We start from the raw sequence: 21565 nt of genomic DNA on the forward strand, positions 1-21565 counted from the left end.
GTAGTAAATGAACACTTGTGAAGAGTAACCATGAGAACTAGCTTCTCCTTATGTCATTGAAGACACGGCCAGAAATAAAGAAGTAAGGAGCATTCTAGGTGAGATTCACTAACCAGTTTGTTTATGCTGATTAAAACTATAGGTTCTATGGCTCCCCTGGTGGCGCAGTGGTTGAGAGTCCGCCTGCCGATGCAGGGGATGCGGGTTCGTGCCCTGGTCTGGGAAGATCCCACATGCCGCGGAGCGGCTGGGCCCGTGAGCCATGGCCGCTGAGCCTGCGTGTCCGGAGCCTGTGCTCTGCAACGGGAGAGGCCACAACAGTGAGAGGCCCGCGTACCACAAAAAAAAAAAAAAAGTATATATATATATATATATATATATATATATATAGGTTCTACTCATGGAATATAACATCTGGAAACAACTTTGGGGGTTCATTGGCCTCAATCCCTGTATTTTATATATTGCACGAAGTTAAAGCTCAGAGAACTAAAGTGATTTGCCTACAGTCATACAGCCAGTTGGTAGCTAGGCAAGAATACCTGTTTTCAGGCTGTGATATTCTGCTTCGCCTTCTGGTGGTCAGACTTAGCATGAAGTTTGTGCATTGCCTTAAAATGCTTCTGACTTTTTCTCCCTTGGCCAGGCCACTTCTGGAATCCAGCTCATCACTGGTCACCCCTTCCCACTCTTGCATAAGGGTCCATGAACCCGTGGTTCAAGGCAGTGTCTGTTTCTGACCAGCGTATCAATCGGTCACAAATAAAAGTCTTCACGTCGCCTTCCTCTTGGCTTCTCTTTCTTGCAGACTCGCCAGCCCGTCTTTGTGCAGCTGCTGCAAGGTGTGTTCAGGGTTTACCACTGCAACTGGCTCATGCCGAGCCAGAAGGCCTCAGTGGAGAGCTGCATTCGGGTGCTCTCTGATGTAGGTAAGACACCAACTCAGGTTGGATTTAACATGATGAATATGCATTGCCCAGTGGTAATAAAGGCCACCTTGGATGGAGCAGTGGCTCTAAAGGTCTGTGAGGCTTCCGCACCCGGGAGGCTGCACAGCCAGAACTGGAACTGAGATCTTCTTGATTCTTAAACCTCCTTTTCATCTTTCCAAGCCAGCACCTGCCAAAGTCCAGAGCCAGCAAGTCCCAAAGAAAGATAGGCTTTGAAAAACAAGATTCCACGGTTAAATGTTAGGCAACTCTTGGCAAGTCACAGAGCTCAAGTTTATTCAAGGCCCTGGGAAGCCCCTTGTTCAAGAAAGTGATTTGTTTAATCCGGTAAACATATTTGACCACATGGAAACTTTTTTTCGTGCAAAGCACATGTCCAATCCTGTGGAACGCCCTTTCTCAGAAATGGCGCACTGCTCTCTTCTGCCTCTTGATGATAAATGCTTCTCCATTCCCTCCCCCCAACCTTGTATCACCTCTCTTAGGCAGCTTTGAAAGGAAGTTACAACCATTACTGTTCCCTTCACCCGGAGCTTGTCAGACTCTGTTGCTTTGCCCTGTTCCACCCCCTCCCCATACATGCTATGCAATGCAAAGGGATAATCTTCCTGCCTAAATTGAGAAGGGTTGTCTGTCTCTAGTAGCTATTAAGATCTCTGCAGACACCAGAAAAGACAAGCGGGGCTCTTAGCACTGTTGAGTAGCTGTCCAGCAAGTATAGATTGTGTTTACTGGGGCTCATTGCCCGATTTCAGTCGTCCCTGCCTGGTTTCCTTTATACTCATATGGAAGGTATTCGTGTCTTTTTATTATTTACGTGGTACTATTTCACAGAAAGAGATTAGGCTTTTGAAAGTGTGTACGTAACAGATTATAGGTTCGTGGTGTGATATCTCTCAAATAGGGTTCTGAGATGGGCTCCCCAGATAGCCCTAAATTCTGCCCATGTATGATCCTGCAACTTAAGGTTGTTGGTTAAAACTTGGGCAGATCTCTGAGTTCCTAGCCCAGTAATCATCAGAGAGAGGAAATGTTTTCATAGTCTTGGCCGTGATGAGGAAAGGCAAGGAGGGCTGGTATTTGTGAAACAGCAGAGCATGAAAACTGTACAACCCATTAACCCCAGCACTTTTTTTGCTTCTACTGGTATGAAGTTTTGAAGAGAAGGAACAGTTGTCTTAGTTTTTTCCATGTTGTTGAATTTCGCGTATGGAAAAAAGGATTGTTCGTCTAGTTATTTTCCTTTCTTAAGTTAACTGTTTTATTTTGCAGTCATTTTAGATTTATAAGAAAGTGGCCAAGATGACACAAGAGTTCCCATATATCCCTCACCCAGTTTCCCCCGCTGTCAACATCTTCCATTACCAGCTACGTTTGTCAAAACTAAGAAGCTGACATTGGCCTATTGCTATGAACTAAACTTCCAGACTTGATTTGGTTTTCCCCACTTTTCCCCACTATTGTCCTTTTTCTGCTCCAGGATTCAGTGTAGGCTACTACATTGCATTTAGTTGTCATGCCTCCCCAGTCTCCTGTGGTCTGTGACAGTTTCTCAGACCTTCCTTATTTTCTGTGACCTTGACAATCTTGAGATGTCCTAGTCAGGTGTCTGTAGAATGTCCCCCATTGTGGGTTTTTTCTTTTTTTCCTTGCTCATCGGGTTACTTTTTTTTTTTTTTAACAACTTTATTGCAGTATACCCCACTGTGGATTTGACTAATGTTTTTCTCATGATGGGACTGGAATTGTCCTTTTTTGAAGGAAGTAAAAAAAAAAAATACAAGAGCCTATATGGAAAGACTAGCTTATGTCATTGTAAATATTATCTTTTGTACTTTGTTTGGCTTGACACAGCATTTTGTAGATTGTTGAAAGGATACCAAACTGGAGGATTTTTAGAAAAACAGTTTACTGGCCAACTGAGTTCCCTGTCTTGATAATTCTTAAAATGTCTGAACACATCTGAGACCCTAAGAAGCTATTCATTGTGGAAGCCCCTTGAACTTCGACTTTGAGTTACCTGAACCGTATGACCTTGGAGCATTATAAATTCTCTCAGAGCTGCTGCCCCTCAGAATTCACATTGGAAAACCCGACCTAACAGATTATGAAGTTCAGTTGAGCTACTCCATGTCCACACTCATGTTATAGGCGTGGACACATCTGCCTGCTGGATGGTGGGGGGGAGTTGTCTGTCTCTAGGGTGTCTCCCATCAAAATTGTAGGCTCACGAGTCCCCTTTCTCCTGTACAGCCAAGAGCCGGGCCATTGCCATCCCTGTGGACCTGGACAGCCAGGTCAACAACCTCTTCCTCAAGTCCCACAACATCGTGCAGAAAACTGCCATGAACTGGCGGCTGACGGCCCGCAATGCAGCTCGCAGAGACTCTGTCCTGGCAGCTTCCAGAGACTACCGGAATATCATCGAGCGATTGCAGGTAATGCCCGGTGCTGACAGAAGCGATCCTTAGCCTGGCCTAAGACGGCTCCCCACACAGAAGTGCTTCCTGAAGCCAGAGAAAATCCAGGGTTGGCCACAGTATGGTGAGTGGACAGTCAAATGCAATGATGTTTGTGGGGCTAGGAGTGCAGAGCTACTTGGGACCAGAAAAGCTCCGACAAAGTCATGGTCTTTAGAGGTTATTCATTGATTTACAGATCTCTTTATGAAGAAGTCCCTCCTCTCTTATTAGGAAGGAGTACATCAGTGTTAGAAGAAGATGCTTAGAATAAGGGCATAACAGCTCCTTTTTGTTCATCAGCTTGGGATTTTAGCCTCTTGAATTAGTAGGTAAACAAGTGTAATCATGACTTGAGAGAGGAGTTTTATATAAAAATGAGCGAAATGAAAATAAAAGTGTTATTAAATTCTAGCTAGGGTATACTCTTTTTTTTTCTTAGTACCTATGAAAAAATGTGCTCTCCCTTTGTTAAAAGGGAGAGTAGTGAGAATTAGATGATGTTAAACACTTAAACATACATCTTAATATTAACATCTTCCTTTGAACAAGCACCCCAGGTGATTTTCTCACAGATGGTACCTGGACCACAGTTGGAGAATCACAGATCCTTCAGATGAGCTCAGTGCAATGGTGCAGTCGTGAAGAGCATGATCTCAGGACAGTGCCTGGGTTCAAATTGTGGCTCTGCTGCTTAGAAGTGCATAACCTTGGGAAAGTTACTTAACTTCTCCAGTTTCCTAACTTGTAAAATAGTATAATAGTAACGCCTACGTCACGGGGTTGATATGAAGATTAAGAGAGTCAAGATGTTGCGGTTATCTTTGCCTGCCTAACAAAGGACGACAGCGATTGTTTTATGCTCTTTTAGTGTTGGAGGTTACTGGGCTCAGTGAGGTATTTCTTCCTTGAGTCCTTTCATGCAGTTGCAATCAGATGGTGGTTCTGTTTGGACGCATCTTGAAATCTCTCTCACTCACATGTTTGACAGTTGATACTGATTGTCAGCTGGGACCTCAGCTGTCACCTAAAATATCTACACATTGTCTCCCCATGTGGTCTGGGCTTCCTCACAACATGGCAGCTGGGTCCCAAAATAAGTCTCTCTTGAGAGAGATAAGTAAAAGCTGTTTTGCCTTAATGACCTGGCTTCAGAAATCACATAGCACCCCTTCTGTCATATTCTCTTGGTCAAGGCAGTGACATATGTCCATTTAGGTTCAAGGGGAGAGGACATGGACCCCCATTTGATGGAAGGGATGTCAGTGACTCATTGTAAGAAGAGCGTGCAAGATAGTTTATACTGTGATGGCCATCTTTGGAAAATACAATACACATAAAGCACACAGAACAGAGCCTGGCATGTAGTGAGCACTTGATCAGGGAGCTGCTCTTCTAATTATTATTACTATTATTATTGTTATGACTGTAGTAATTATTATCATTTGGTGAAGTAAATGAACCTCTGAAGGTTACATAAGTTACCTAAAGACGAATGAATTCACTGTTTCATTCATCAACCCCACCCTAGGCACGGGGGATACAATGACCAAAACCAGAAGTAACCTTAACCCTCGTAGACTCTCAAGTGTTGGAAGGGAGACAAACGTTAATCAACTCATCACACAGATAAAAGTAAAATGGTAGGAGGGGCAAACGCTGCAGAGGAATGAGTAGTGCTACGAAAGGCACTGATGAGGACGTTAATCTTGCCTGGAACTGGGGCTGGTGGTCAAGGAAGGCATTGCTGAGGAAGTAGCATTGGAACCGAGACCAGGAAACCGTAGGACTTACTTAAAGAATGGAGTGGAAGGGAAGGAGAAAGCATGTGTGTACAAAGACCACAGGAAGGTTAGTGTGGCCAGAACCCATGGAGCTGGGGAGGTGGGCAGCACTTCGCAGGTCAAGAGAAGAATTTCAGCCTTGTTGTGACAGAACCACTTCTTAAACAAAGGTAATTTGGTTCCTCATGGAGTGCTTCCTGACCCCACTATGTTTTAGAAAGAGGAAAGTTATTGTATTGTAGACTCATAAGTGTATGAACACACCGTATTTTCTCCTGCTCAAACTAAATAAATTATCCGTGGCTGCAGAAACATACCAGGGCTCTTCTTAGATCTATTATGCATACTCTTGGGGAATAGAATAAAATACATAAGTTTAGGTAGTGCTTGTTTTAAAGACTTGGCCAGTGGCTAAAGGGATCCTCGTTATCTAATGAATTATTGTCTGTCTGAGTCCCTGGAGTTACGAGATTGCCCAGAACAGCAAAAGTTGTCATAATGTGAGAACATTAAGTTGCAAAGGGCGCGCTTATATAATTAACCCCCATTCAGACATACCCCCTCACTTAACACTAGCATCTCCCTCTGCCCATCGCTTCTCCATCCTTGTTTGTTGGTCTTTCCCTGATTGCCGAATGTTATACATTTGACAATACAATGCAAATCAATTGCAATGTGAAGTTCAAACCTGGCAAAAGATGCAAGATTTCATGAACACGATGCCAAAGAACTCCTTCAATCTCAAGCAAATGCTGGAGGCAAGTAACATTTTGCCAGAGTTAGGACCAGTAACTCTTGAAGAAGGGGAGATTGGGTGCTTTCTAAGAGGAAACTGGTAGGGAAACTGACAAAACCCTGAGAGAATTTTGCCAAAGCGGCCCTCTTTTTGACAGCGGTGTGCAAGTCACTCTGAATTAAGGGATGTGGCAATGTACTCGTACAAACTTCTTGGGAAAATTGTCCCCCCGCCTCCCCGCAAGAAATAGTTTGATTCATTCACGCATTCTTTAACGCATCCTAAATATTATTGCGTGATTACAGATTTTGTTAAATCTAAGATTAAGTAAACTTGTATTGACAAGTTTTAGTTTTAGTTTCTGGATCACCAGAAATTGGGTGGTCTGGATCACCCAATTCTTTATGAATTTTCGGCCTATGAAATTTGGGTCCCCAGTTGAGACGAATGCAATGAAAGTGGCCCTTTCCATGCAGATCTCCTTGGTTAACGGCTCCTCCTTATCCAGTAGGCTGCGTTCTGTCCTTCTTAGCCAGCATGCCGATGCCTTGGTTCTGAGTTAGCAAGCCAGACAGCAGACTTGAGCATCTTTTGAAGATAATTTCTCATCTGTTTTCTGCCATTTGCCTTTATACGGTGTTTGTTGTGTTGGTTTTGCTGCTCTTTCAACTTCTCTCTGTTTTCCTTTCCTACAGCTATGTGTTTTGCATTTGAAGACCATCATGCTCTCAGGGTACATGTATTTAGCATGTTGATACAGCATGTTCATTCATTTGTGTTCTCGTTTTTATATGACTTTTTATTATGTGAATAATTCATGCTCATTGGAAGTAATTTGACAATACTCACAAGAACCGATACATAGAAGAAAACTAGACTCACCCGTAGTTCCGCCACCCAGTGAAAACCACGAATGATGTTTTAATAATGTTTGCTGCATATCCTTGAGATATTAATGTTGTTTATAAGAAGCGGATCATATAGTCCATACTATTGTTTGACCATTTTTTGCACTCATATTGTAGACACCTTTCCATGTTGTCGAACGTCCTTTTTGCATCGTATTTTAAAATATGTGGAATGATCCCTTAAGTAGCATAAGGACCATCTCACAGGGTGGGTGGGAATGATGACTTGTTATCACTTTGTTTTCTGTGTCAGGGCCTAATGCTTCAGGTAACCGTTGGGCAATGTCTAATAATTTGAGGCAAATACCAGACGGTGCTAAGGTTAGTCTAACCCAGTCTCGTCTGTGGTCATGCTTTAGGTCAGAAATGAATGTTCTCACCCTCCTGCAGTCAGCTGTGGCCCAAGCTGCTCACCAAGGCTGTGCTTCCATTCCAGGACATCGTCTCTGCCCTGGAGGACCGTCTCAGGCCACTGGTGCAGGCCGAGTTATCTGTGCTGGTGGACGTCCTCCACAGGCCTGAGCTGCTCTTCCCGGAGAACACAGATGCCAGAAGAAAGTGTGAAAGCGGTGGCTTCATTTGCAAGTAAGCAGCCCCTTTCTCTGCGGAGCTCAGGGGCAGAATCCCACTGGCCAGACACAGCACTGGTTCCTGAAGAAGGAGGGGCTGGCCTGAGTTTTGACTTTGATGAGTACAAGGTCCCGTGCTAGGGATCTGTTCTGACCTTCCCAAAGTAAGTGTGTAGGTTCAGTCCTACTTACTGACACTTGTTTTGGTGAAAATTTCTCCTTTGAACTGCATGCCCGTTTGTTCATCTCCATTCAACACGTGTGGATAGGGTGCCCACCATGAGCTGCCGTACAGACTCAACAAGCCATGGCCTTTGTGCCCTCAAAAAGCTCTCACCTACCAGGGCCTCACAGTCTTTTCCTAACAGCTTTGTAGTTGGTTAGTTTGTGCCTTGGAGCAAAATCTAGAAGAAACGATTGGTTCCGTCACCAGAAATCTCCATCTGATTTTCACCCTAAGTTTGGTTGGTTGTTTAGCTTGAGCATGGGCTCTGCCTGAGTTTCTTATTTTTCTGGGCCCCTCAAAGAATAAGACTGGACCAAGAGAACAGTGTGTTTGCTGCAACCATCATACTCCTGAGGTTTTTTTACACCCCTGGCATATTTTAGCCACATTACTGACAATCCTCAGTGGATAAATAGCTGCACTTCCTAAATGAGCTGGTTTGAGGGAGCCCCTGTCTGTTCTCCATCCTCTATCTCATTTCTCCACTATGTGGGGCCGACCCGTGGCCAGGGAGCCTGTTTGCTGTTACCGACCAGCAGGTGTCACTATTGAGACACCAACGGGCTGCTCTTAGTGCAGGGAAGGCCCGGAAGCCTGTTTAACCTGGGAGCCCTTGGTAAATATTTGTTCATTAAATGCCTAGTTACAATAAGTTGATTGTCAAGTGTGTTTTTTTTTTTTAATTTAAAGATCGTTTCAGGGCTGTAATCCGTGGTTTTCCCCTCCATTCAGGTTAATAAAGCACACTAAACAGCTGCTAGAGGAGAATGAGGAGAAACTCTGCATTAAGGTCCTACAGACCCTCAGAGAAATGATGACCAAAGATAGAGGCTACGGAGAAAAGGTACTGCATTTTATTTTCATGTTAAAACTAGGTTTTGCTATTAAATTGAAGTGGAGTGGGAGCCGTTAGAAATCCACCTTAGTTCAGGCATATTCACTGAAGGGGTTAAATTTTTTTTTTTTTTTTAAAGCTATTTATCCTGCCCTGAAGGTAGCTAAATCATATGACTGTCTCCTTAAAGCCATATATACGTAGTTGTCTCTTACAGGCTGCTTGCCATACAATCTATAATCAGAAAAACAGCAACAGCAAGATTTTCCATATGTTTAAATTCCCAATGAGAATGCAAATGCCTCTTGTGTATCAAGGTGTGTGTTCCTGAACTTTGGGTTCCAGCTAAGCATACCTGTGGGTTTACTTGCTTCTTTCTGGTGAGATGTTACACAATCCTTCCAGTGTATGAAGAAACTGCCTCCAGTTCTAACTGGAATGAAGACGGACAAACATGTCACCTTTTCTAGTTGAGATTGGGAAATGGACCATCCCTAGGACATGAGACTTCTTAGCACATGCAGTGAGCAATGATGTACAGAGAACAGCCCTCACACCCCCGATTTTGGTCCAAGTGGGGTAAAAAGAGCCCCATTGCTCTTCCTTTCTGCCCCCAGCAAAAAAGCATGGGCCTGAGTTTAAATCTCACCAGTCTTCATTTGAAGGTAATAATGTTCATTGTCTTCAAGCCACTTCTGTCAGCATTTTCCTAGCATGTAAATGTGCTGATATCACTGACTTGTCAAATACACAGTAACTCATTCATCTCTGTGAAGAAGCCTTGGTAATTAAATCACAGTCGTCCTCATCAAAAGGGATGGTGACAGCCAGATTTTTGCAAGTGTAAAAGTGTGTCAGAATCTTGCTTTCTAACCTAAGCAACATCTGTCATTAATATTAGAGCAATTTAATGTGTGAGGGTCTTTGGATAAGAAAAAATAAAACAGAAAGGTATGCAGTCCTTTTTGTGGTATACCTTTCTCCACTGCCCCCAAACCCAAGGCTTTTAAACGTCACTCTAAATTTGTACAATGTATAAATTAAAACTGGAATAAGTGTCGCTTAATTAGAAAATAAGTGTTTATAACTCAGGAGGAATTTTGTGTAGGAAACCTGCCAGAAAAGAGTTCATAAATATAAAAGCAAAGAACACTGGTACAAGTGGGAAGTAATGAGATGACCAGTCCGTACAACACCTGTGTAGACAGCTAGGTAGGTCTTGCACTAGAACAAGGCGGGGGGTGGGCAGTAATAGAGAATACACGTAGCGAATAAGTAAGTAATAACCATTTATTCCACAAGATGTTTATTTTTCTTAAGGTGAGATTTAAGAAATGTTTTAAAAATATGACTCTAGTTATAGAAATTCACTCTCCGTAATACAATAAATTCCACCAAAGGGACCTTAGCCAGCTGTGAATATATTAGCACCTCTGGGGCAGAGAACTTGATTTTAAAATGTGGAGACCACAATTTTCTCTTCTTGAGAATATCTGTTTCTTTCTATACCCAAGGTACTTAAGGTAAACTCTGTGTCTCAGCTCCAGTGAATTTTTCAAGTTGTGATTATACTTTTATTTCTCTGAAGTTTTTCTTTTTATAACATGGAAAGTAGAAGTACTAGGAGTTGGTCGAGTGTTTGCTGCCGAACAGAAAAGTACACCGGGGTCTTTGGGGCCGTGTAGAGGTGTGCTTCCGTGCTCCCTTTCACTACCCAGTAGAGCCAACAGGGAGAACACCGTCAGGGCCCCCGGGAGACAGCAGACCTGAGATGTTGTACCACTGCCTGTGAGAAAGCTCGTGGAGAGTGACGGAGCCAGGGCTTCAAGAGGGCAGCAGATGGAGGCCACTATCAAAGAGTTATCAGAGTTGAGAAGAGGTTCTTAGGCTGTAGCTCAAATCCCTGTTCAGCTGGTGAAGAGATGAGTCATACCCTAGCAGATAGAGGCTGGGAGGCAGGGTGACATTTCTCTCCAGTCTGGTTGGAGCTGTCATCCCCCTTGTTGAGAGTGAAAGTACTATAAGCAAGTATGGGAAATGCTCTGCCACCGAGGAAGACCTTCTGGAAACCCGTGCTCGTCAGCAGCTCCTGACCGGCAGCGCGTGTGTGCCAAGCTTCTGGCCCCAGGCTCTGACTGCTGGAAAAGGCTCCTTAACCATTCGCTTTAAAAGGGGGTGGAGGCTGTTAAACGATTTCTGTTTCTTCCAGTTTGGTTGCTGGTATCCACTCTGTCCAGTTTCACGAAGGCTTTTGGAAAATGCCTTTGATGGTGTGTTGGCTGCCCCTGTTTGACTAAAGAAACGTGACGTATGGGACAGCCTGACTCTTTCAAGGGTGGAAGGAACCCAGACCCAAAGCAATAACCTTTCTTAGGCGAACCCGTGGGCATTAGTCAATAAAACAAATGAGGTGTACTTTGGACTGCGTGCTTGGGACACAAGGGCAAGCGTGAATGCCGTTTCTGTCTTCTTGGCGCCATTTTTCTATTAGTTGCTTCTTAAGTGGAACTTGTCCCATGACTAACACCCTCGTGGGACATCCAGGGCTGTTCTCCTCCCTGCCCTGTCCTGAGCCTTCATGGTCATGGATCTGGTCCACTGGGCTCTGGTATCACCTGTGGTTTGCGTCAGGCCCTAGGAGTCAGATCCGTGAGAAGCCAGTGGTCAGTCCACTTGTCTTGGTTCATTGCCTGAGATGTGCCCATCCAAGAACTATGACATATGATGGAAAGGTAAGGGCTGGACAAAGAAGATGGTCACAGAATTTAATCATGATCATTTAGGAATTAAATAAGTCCTCTTTTACTATTGTGTCTCTAAAATGCAAAGGACCAGCCATATTTCCCAAAGAGTGGTAAATATAAAATAAAGGAATATTTCAAAGGATCACCAAAATAACGATGGAATACATTTTTGTGTGATTCTTGTGTTTTTCTGTCCAATGTATTCAAAGTTAATCAACTTTAAAATCAGGACTTTGCAACCATTCTGTGTGTGCAGTGCCTACTAAACTCTGCTTTTAATTTACAGATTAAACCATTAAAAAAAATAACCTCCCGTAGCTAAATATCTCTAAAATTTAACCTGAATCTCTCTATAACTCGTAGAACATCTTTAAGCTCTTAGACCCTGCTTGAAAGGAAAGCGTAATTATTTTATATACTGGCTACTCTGTAATCTACTGTAGGATTTTTATTAAGCTACTTTTTATTTAAGTTACTAGTCACAGGGATTTGGAAAGAAATTCAGAGGCCAACAATTAATGTGAAAGGCCGACAATTTATTTAAAGTCCATTTTTTTCTTCTGAATAATAGTAGCTGTTATACTACTAGAGAGTTTTTGACCTTAAGTAACATCAGGGTTTTCATTTCATACGAATTGTCAGTCCCCTGTTAATTACCGGTGCTTCTTTTCTCTAGGTGAATAAACTATTAACATTTCCAGCTACCAGTGTTGCTAATAGGAGTTTAAATTTGCAAAATGTACTAAATGTTAATGAAACATAATATTTAGTACATTTTGTGGATCATCCATCTATCATCAAACAAGCATAATGGTGATTAGTGCTTTTGTTTTTTCTTTCTCTTGAACTTGATGCTAATAAATCATTTACTTGTTACTACTATCACTTGGGTAGGCACTAATCACCTTAGGGGAAATCTGTTCTCTTTAATCATCAACAGTATCAGGATTCGGAGCTTCTGGGCTTGGTATATGTTGGTCTTACTACTTAAATTGAAGTTGGATCTGATTTAGTCCAGTGATAATTTGGACTGCAGACTCCCGCCTCCCCCACTGAATGGGAAGATGAGTCCAAAGAAAGAATTTTGTCCTAAGCTGAGTTGATCAGTGTTTAGCCTTTGACTCTACTCCTTGCCATCCTCTTCTGAAAGGATATGGTTCTTGATTGGGGAACTTGCCCTTGCCCACAGCTCAGTTCAAGGGTTCTCTCTACAAGAGAGTGCAAAGGTGCTGTCCTGGGCTCTTGGTTAAGTGACCTGCGAGGTTTGATACCTGGCATGTGAACAAAGGGTGGCAGCACCCTGCCCGTTTGTTCCGGAGCAGAACATTGCAGAGCAGATGTCAGGGTGAGGTGCGCCGGTGTCGAGAACGCCTGCGCCTCTTAAGATGGTCATGATGCTTCAACCTGAGTCAGTGATAAGAATACAATGACAAAGTTTCTAACACTTAGCTCGCTCGTATTTCCTTTTCTAACACTTCCTTCTTTTTCTCCCCCCACCCTTTTTCTTTTCCAGCTGATTTCCATTGATGAATTGGAAAATGCAGAGGTCCTAATTTCATTTTTTTTTAAGTGTCCCATGGTGATGTTTCCATGACCCTCTGCCAGTGAACTCTGTGATCTGTCCCCTAGTCTCTGCAGCGTCTAGTATCTGACTTTGTGTAGTGTTGCCTCTGGGAGTGAGTCGAGTCCTTTGTGTTTGTGTTAGCATTTCCCATGAGTTTGTTTGCCATTTGTCTTTGGAGATCCCATCTGAGTCTAGATAAAGATTTCCTAAGCTGTGATAAGATGTCAATCCTTCACTGTCTAGAATCTCAACTGAATTTGTGGTTGACACTGGCTAGTAACATATCTCTGAAACTGAGTGTTGATATTACCTGAGGAGCTTTTCTGTCCATATGTGAAGCACCCATGCAAAAAGAAATAACTACATTGGTATAGTGTGAAAGTAGTCAAAGAAAAACCAAACCACTGCTCTCTTGGCCTACATGTTGGAAGTGTTAAGTGTGAGGGGTCATATAAAATTTTGTCAAAGTGCCGTGCAAATTCCACAGCCCTGGTTGAGACTTGCCAGCTGCTGGCTTGTGGTGGGATTAGGAATGTACAATATCCCTGGGTTCTCTTCTAGAAAAACCAACTAGAGATCAAGAAATTGAAATGTCATCTGATGGTTTCTATACTTATGTATCAAATTAGTTTCATTTACCCAGAATGACCCTGGAGACTGATGAGTGGCCATTGTGTGTGGGATTTGAGGGCGTCTTAAATATTTTCTCTCCTATGAATATTTTTCAACATTTCTTGCCATATCTGTAGGATGTGATACATGTTTGGTAAATGATAATAGAAAGGATTAATGAGGGGAATTAATGCATATAATTGAGGGAGTTTAATTGCTTAGTAAATTGAAGCAGACTGGAAAACACTTTTATCTGACTTTTAAAAATTAATTTTCTGGTCCACTTCTTTAAGTATCTGTTCATTCTTTTGGTAGAACGATTAATACCTTATTTTGGCGGGATAGAGCTACCAAATAGAATATGAGGCCTGCTCTCATATCTACCCCCATAATTTCAGAAATACTAAGAGGTGGTTCAGGTGTACCTAAGGAGAGTTTGAATCACAGACTTAAAACTGCAAGCGACACGAGCGGTTATGAATTTGGTCCAGTTCCCTCAGGCATGGCGCTCAGAGAGGTTAAGTGAGTGGTGCTAGCTCACACAGGTAGATCGCGGCTAAAGCAGAACTGGTACTGCTGGCTCAGCTGCTGGCCTGGAGCGCTTACTGTTCAGCCGTGGTAGATTCTGTAAGTGCAGACTTTTCCTTAAATCGGTCGGCATGAACAGGTGAGGAGTCCGTGCTTCTTTGGGATGGAGAGAGGGTGAGAAAAACCAAAGGCTGTACAGGGGTTTAACTACTTTAACGACAGTGATTTTTGCTCCTTCCTGTTTGGTCTTCTGTCTTCCGGGTTATTTGCCAGCAGAACGTCTCATGCTGAATTTCCATATTGGCACCCTTCGACACTCTTGTTTCTCCCTAGAGTTGTAAATGCCTCTCTAATTTGAATTTTTCCTCTGAAATATTGAGGTTGAGTTTCTATTTGCTTCAAGACAAATTAAGCCAGGAAAGGAAAACCTTCCCTAATCGGAGTCTGCAGTGTTATTAATATACTGTTTTGCAGCATAGTAATCATTTGATGTGTTTGCTTTGCTCAAGATAGAACTTGGGTCTCCTGGCTGGGAGTTTACTGCTCGCTTATGGAAAGATTCCACAGTTGGAGCAGGTGTGTTTATAATTATCCACTAGGAAATAGAATACTGTCTGTTTATAAAAGAAGAATGTTCTGGCAGCCACTTGGATTCTTTGAAAATTCCCTGAGGAAGCAACTGTGGATCCCCTCTCCGTTGTTATCCCTGGCAACCCACAGAGCCCTGGAGCACCAACAGTGTCCCCAGGTCCTCAGCCTGTCGGATCTGGCCCTCTAAGCAGAGATGCCTGATTGGCCTTTATTATCCATGTCTGTTCTGGAAACAACCGCAGCTCCTGAGGTTTCTCTCTCACCAAGCCTTTTGTCCATGTGTGTGGGTGAAAACCGGCAACCCACAGCTGGAGTTCTGCAGAAACTCCATTAAGAAACTTAATGAGAGTTCACGCTGGCCCGTGGTACGGGCAAGGCCTCCCACCTAAATTGCAGACCAGCACTTCAACCTTGAAACGTGCTGGGGAATAGCCCCTGAGCAGGGTACGGCATATCTGGAGAGCCATGGTCCCTAGACTGGGGAAGGACCACCACTCTTCAGTGACAAAGGCCTGTTGAGCATCGTGAGAGAGGAGATGTGCAGTGAACGGCTTGGAAAAAAAGCACAGCATCGTCCGAGTCTCTGTCTGTGCTCTGAGAAAAGAGGGTGAAGTGAGGACAGAATCAGAGTCCCTGCAAGAAAAGTGCATGGTGGGAGCCTTCCCAGCTGTCTTCTGGAGTAAAATTTCATTTGAAACCAGGAAAAGGAGGGTTTTCTTTCTTTTCTTTATTATTATTATTATCAGTTTTTGCAAATAGGCAGGGTCTCCATCCTTACCTCCTGATTTTACCTTTTCCTTAGGGGGCAGGGAGAGGGCGAATGAGGGGAGAAGCGTAGGGAGCTGCTTCCATTAGTGTCCATTCAGCTTATTCTTAAGTTTGTATCTCGACGAATTGTTACCTATAGACACACACAAATCAAGATGGCGACTGTTTCTATCCGCCCAGAAAGTTCCCTCATCTACCCATTCTTGGCTTTAAACAGACACTGATGGCTGCTTGAGACATTCGTTCATGTGACTAATACCTGAGTGCCTGTTCCATCCCAGGCGCGTTGACTAGGGAAGTTGGGTCCAAATAGGCACAGTGTCTGCCCTTCTGGAGTTTACGGTTCTGTGGAGGTGACAGACGATAATCCAAATTAATGTTAAGTGACAGCCATCAACCATGAGAAATACAGGAAGGTGAAGTACTTGGGGTCATGAGACCATGTAACTTAGAGACTTGTACCTGAGCAGGGAGGTCAGGTAACAGCTTAGGAGGTCAGGTCACACCGTGAGGACCACTGGCAGGTGAGCATGTTTGTCACTTTTCTAAACTGTAAATTTCTGGACTAAACAAAGGGATGATTTTGATGCAGCACTCCAACTTCAGGCCGAGGCGGTGGGCAGCACGGTAACCTACGTCATTTTCACGTGTGCGTCTTTGGAAAGGAGGGCGTGTTTAGAAAGTGTGTGCGGTAGCTCAGTGGACATGCTGCATTTCTTCCTATTTGAGATATGATCCCCATTTAATCACTGTCGCTTGGAACCCTGACCTCTGCAGAGCCACTGGTGGCAGCTGGCAACTTCAGCTCCTTGCATTGCAACAAAAAAGCAAGTGGGAGGATTGGTGTTACCGCTTGTTAGGGTGGCAGCAGCCTGCCTGTATCTGCCTATATATTGAGTCCTCAGCTTCTGCCACCGAGAACTGCGTCTGCAAGCAAAGGAGGCCACTGCCAGTAAAATTCGGGGTGGGGGGGGGTAGAAAACAGAGAAGAGAAACCCAAGAATTATTCAATTTCACCTTCAGGGGGCGTTCTCATGACATCCAACCCAGGGTGGAGGTGTCCTACTTTTTTACATTGCTGTGAACTGCTGGGTTGGGCACCTGCCAACATTCAGGCGGCAGTTACATAAGAGCTTCTTTTTTTCCTGGAATTTAGGCTCGCTGCTGATGTGTGACCTTCAGCAGTAATTGCCAATAAATGCAGCAGGGCTGTTTACTGTTAGACACTGGCAGCCATAGAGCAAGTGGGCTCAAGTCGGAGCATACAGGAGCTATTGCAGAATCTGGGGAAGTTTTGTTTTCTTTCTCTTTTTTCCTTTTTTTTTAAATGCTGAGATGATTCCATAATGACAGAAGTTGTATAATTCAGTCAAGTCAGAATGTGGTTTTTGAAAATGAATTTTACTTTTGGGTTCCGGTGATCTTGTTCTATAAGATACAGGTGAAACTTCATCGTTGGAACTAGATAACGTGTATTTCTTACTTTGTTTCTAAAAACAAATGCCATTAGTAAACGGCATTGTGTTAGCAAATGTGAAGATTTAAAATTGCCCTGCTAAAACGTTAGGTAACTTCTATTTTAGCTCAGTTTTCTTTCGGGCATTCTGTTCTCTTAATGTGGGTTTTCAAAGGCTCATGAAGGCCAGGACCCAGCAAACATATTTGCGAGGCCATTCGCTGTTTATTTATTTTTTCCCTTCTCTGAGATGGAGTGGGTGAAAGGAACTGAAGGCTGATTCAGGGGATTGGAGATGGTAAATTCTCTTTGCTGTGCTGATAATTAGATCTATAGTACAGTCTCATTTCTTGAACTATATTCAACCTCTGCTAGGGGTGGCCCATGGAAGGAGACATCTTATTTCAAAGGAAAATTCTAGAAGCCCAGGGGAGAAGGATTCATGTTGATGGCAGCAGGAAACAGTGTGTTTTAAGTGGCTCTGCTCTGTGTTGGCCTGTAACAGGCACACGTGAAACGGATGTGTATATGTATGTACGTACGGTATGGACGTATGTGAGGATGTGCCGTTGTACACACACCACAAATAGGAACCCTCAGAAGTCTGTGGGTTTTTTTTTAAGAATGGCAAAGTATAATTTCCTTCATTTGTAGTAGAAATCCATCCCCGGATAAAATGTTAGGTACATTATGTATAGAAAGCGAGTGTTTCAGCATCTTACCTGCACGAATCTAGTTACTACTCAAGTGCCGTAGTTACGATGACCTGATTCGTGGCCTCATCTGGGAAGGACACTTGGGATTCTGGACCTTGAGGTTCATTTTGAATTTCTGTTTCAAAGCCAGTCATTTGAAATCTTTTTCCTGTGAAGTTTGATTTTGCTGACCTTGTCTAAAAGCACTGAGAAGACGTAAGATCCAAGAAGAAATATGCAGAGGCAATAGAGGGCAATAGTTGGTTCCCAAGTTCAAAACCAGGCAGCATCGGACCACTGCCAGTCACCTGTTCATTTGGGGAGACTTCACCTTGACTGGAGGTGTCAGCATCTGATTATAGTGACTGATCCTGAGATGAGGTCGTGAAAGACAAGACCTGGGGAATGTAGAAATACTCATTTTCTCAGAAGAGTCTCCCTTACTATGTGGTCACTGAGAATTACCTTTCATGTAAAAAAAAAAAGTTACTTTGATAATAAAAATATGTTGAGAAAATCATTTCATTCTTTTACCAAAATTATCTTTTGCTTTGGATAATATATATTGTATTTATGTAGCTGTTATCTGATTTGAACATATATAGCTTATTAATATGCTTATCTTTTTCAAAAGTGTGGCTTACTGCCGTAAAAGAGCCTATCCTCCCAGAAATACAGGTGAAATCCTCATAGGAAGCAGTGCTGGTAAAGGCCATTGGTTATTTTACCAAATTATACGCTTGGTTTGGCCTTTTTGATGCCTGAAATCATTTTATGTCCTATTGTGCTGTATTATTTAGAGAACTTGCCTGTTAGATATTTACGGAATGACGTTTACTGAAAATATACCAAGCATTACTTAATGTTTTAGTTGGAAAGGAATCTTAAATAATAAGCTCAAGTCTCCTTGAACTACAGGTCAGGAAGTGGAAGCCCAGAGAGGTTCAGTGACTGCCTGAGGGTCACACAGAGCGCCAGCGCCTGCATGAGCCACAGTCGCATGATACCTGTCCACTGCTGTCAGTTTTTCTATTCTGTTTCTTGAATGGATAGCGTTAAAAAATTGTCCTCTGTTTAAATAGTGATTCCTGAAGCAGCAAAAAATTTTCTGTTGTCTCAAAAGTCTTTCTGTAATGTTCTAGGGAAAAGATCAGTAACTGTAATTTTTGTTCTAAAAATTAAACGAAAACTAACATGACAGCAGTTGCGGGAGGCAATAGAGTGTCACTACCATCATAAAACATATCAGAAACGACTGATCTCTGAGTGTGTAAGAAATAGCTGTATACTACCCATGAACATTCCGAAAGAATTCAAGGTGCTTCTTTGGACAAAGAGATCTCAGACAAGAGAATTTTAAAAAGACACGCTACTTCCTTCCATTCCGTCGTCTTCTTTTTCTTTAACTTTTATTTTGATGGGCAAGGGAGTAAGAGGATAGCTCTGTAGTTTCCTACAGTCAATCCCTGCCTATAATTCTTTTGTTCTGATCATACAGAATCAGTATAAAGGATATGTTGGTGAAATGTGGCCAAAGCCAATTGTAAAAGATAGTACTTTTCCCATCTGTATCTCTGACTGCTCTAAAATGCATGGGAAGTTGCTTTAGTTCTACTTTTTCTTATGTGTCCTTTTTGCACTAAGAGCAGATGGCACGAGTGTTTGCACAGTTTTAATTCTTTAGCCTAAAGCATACAGGATGTAAGGATAGAGTTAAAGTGCGTTCTTGGATCGTGATATTGTTTATATTATCTGGAAAACACATACGCCTGAGCTCTGGTTTTATTTTCCTCACCACACTCAAGTCCTTGCTACCACTCTGTGCTTCCCGACCCCAACAGGAAGCGAAGCACGTCGGAGGGAAATTTTCTCCCTGAGGCTAGTGGAGCTGCGCTCAGGTCTGAAAGCTCTTCTGTCCGGAATCCAGTGAGCAACTCCCCACCTATGCCTCCTTGTCCTTCTTAAATTAGTTTAATCTTTGTCCTTAAAGAGAGCCCCTGTATCTTTACTTCATTTTACCTGTTGGCAAATAGAAAAAAAAAAAAAAAGAGAAATCATTAGGTTACATAATAACAGTCTTATATGAAGAGCATTTTTTTCTATCTTGGGGATCAAACCATGAAAAGGGGTATCAAGTGTTGAGCTGGGTTGAGACCCCGCCAGATTTCACAGCTTCCAGCCTCCCCACCTCGTGTTTTCAGCACCTGTGCTGGCTCACACCTGACAGCCACGCTTTGGCCTCCCGGGAGGTGTGCTGTGTCGCTGGAGTCCCGCCGAAGGAGGCCAAGGTCACTCAGTTGCAGCGTGAGCCTTGGCTTCGTTCCATGGCCCCAGACCGCACCTTGAAGCAGCCAGCCGTGCCCGGTGCGTGACTTTGGTCCCGGGCAGCCCAGGGTGGGGTCTGGCGGTTACATCTGATGTCAGTCCCTCCTCCAAGCACGTGCCCTCCGGGGGACAGATTCGTGGTGCTGCTGCCACGTGAAACTGTGGACTTTTTAGCTGCCACGTGCACCCTCGCAATTGCCTTTCATTTTCCTCAGGGCCATCATCTTGTCTCTCAGGTATGGGTTGGATGTAATGAAGTTGAGGGGCAGTCAGAGGAGTGGGCTGTCTACATGGAATGGTGGGGGTGGCTCCGGGGACCCCAGGCCCTGGAGCCCTGAGGGAAGTACGTGGAGGGGCGAGTGACCAGCCAGGTAACCCTGCAGCCAGGAGCCTTCCTGTCTCCTCCCAGAGCTGCTGGAGCAGAGAGGCTTTTTCAGTCCCTAAGCTGGAGCCTCGGGTCTTACCCTCTGATTCAGGGCCGGGATGTGGGGAAAGGAGAGACCCAGGAGGACGCACCTGCCCACGGAAGAAGCTTGTCACGGGCGAGTGGTGGTACAGACTTTGCAAGGGCCTTGGGACTCCGGGGAGGGGGCTGCACCTGAGGCCCCTGTTGTCATTACGCACACACTTCTCCCCTCCCTGAGCCTCTGTGGGGATACGCTCTATCACTTTTCCTCTCTGTGGACGAACAAAACATAGATGTGCAGTAGTTCTTCCTTTGACATCGTTTTTGGTTTTTTTTTTAAGGCATACTTCCTTCTTGATCAGTGGTAGACTTTTTTCTTACCTTAATTTAAATCTGTTTTCCCATCTCAGGCCAGTTGTCTCTCCTAACACAAGCACATTCAGTTCAGTTCAAAAGGGAGGGTGTCTCCTGCCCTCAGTGGCTGAAGCCCCTTTCAGTGGATGTGGCAGCTCTGTCACCGCATCATTGATCTTGCCCTCCATGTTTCGTCCTTGAGTGTTGGTCTCTGGACTTTTCGCGGCCCATGAGATGCACGTGCTGTAACTAACATGCTTCATTTTACTCCCAACTAGCTGCCCCAAACTCCGGCTCCTGAGAACTCCACCGAGGTGTGTGCTGCTCACCTGTATTTGCAGCGCCAGCAAATACGGGTGCTTGTCAGTGTTCCTGGCTGAGTGTGTGAGTTGTTCTGGGGAAATGTCTGTCCCGCTGGTAGGTGCAAGGAGGGAAGTCTCTTGTCTGCCTGGGGCCTGATCATTGCTGTAATCGGGTGGCTCTTGGTGTAGAAAGAAACTTCTTAGTTGCTGGAGCTTAAACCACAGGGTCCTGCAGGTGAGGGCACGTGACTGTCCAAAGGTTTTCACACAAAACCGTTCATCTCTGTCTTGAAATGTTCAGTTGAGAAATGCTGGAATGTCCAGGCCTTTCTGCTGTGACACAAAATAGAACTCTGGGTTCTGCGCAGAGACGAAGGGAGTTTGAAGTTCTGGATAATAATGTATAGTTTTGGTGAAGCTGCTGATAAAGTTGTAGTTTCACAGCACACTGTTTCTGTTCTTCCTGTCGCTAACTCAGCTTGCTAAATGAGGGACTGGAATTAATTAAGACGTCTAAAGTTATAGAGAAGCTTTTTGGGGAGGCATATTTCCAAGGATCAAAATTTACTTTCAGAAACAGTTATAGAATCACAGGAGTCAAAGCTAAAATGAAGTGTGGTTTATCTGAAAGGAGATCTTAGAAATGAAACAGATTATCAAATAGCTGAGTTCCAGTGGGGATGCTTTGGAACGACCATTCTCTAATATTCTAATCAGAGCTCTTCAGCGTCAGTAGCCTTGATTAGAATGCCG

General features: G+C 43.7%; 1 protein-coding gene across 1 annotated transcript in view; it reads left to right on the forward strand.

Moving 5' to 3' along the window:
• ITPR1 (inositol 1,4,5-trisphosphate receptor type 1) overlaps positions 1–21565 on the forward strand; it is a 321074-nt gene that overhangs the window by 189801 nt on the left and 109708 nt on the right. The window contains exons 36-41 of the mRNA XM_060022942.1: positions 809–929; positions 3204–3388; positions 7274–7422; positions 8365–8476; positions 12725–12757; positions 20789–20824. Of these exons, the coding sequence (XP_059878925.1) occupies positions 809–929; positions 3204–3388; positions 7274–7422; positions 8365–8476; positions 12725–12757; positions 20789–20824 (636 nt within the window). The remainder of the gene's footprint in view (positions 1–808; positions 930–3203; positions 3389–7273; positions 7423–8364; positions 8477–12724; positions 12758–20788; positions 20825–21565) is intronic.

This window comes from Delphinus delphis, chromosome 10, assembly GCF_949987515.2.
Source record: "Delphinus delphis chromosome 10, mDelDel1.2, whole genome shotgun sequence".
Classification (NCBI taxonomy): Eukaryota; Metazoa; Chordata; class Mammalia; order Artiodactyla; family Delphinidae; genus Delphinus; species Delphinus delphis.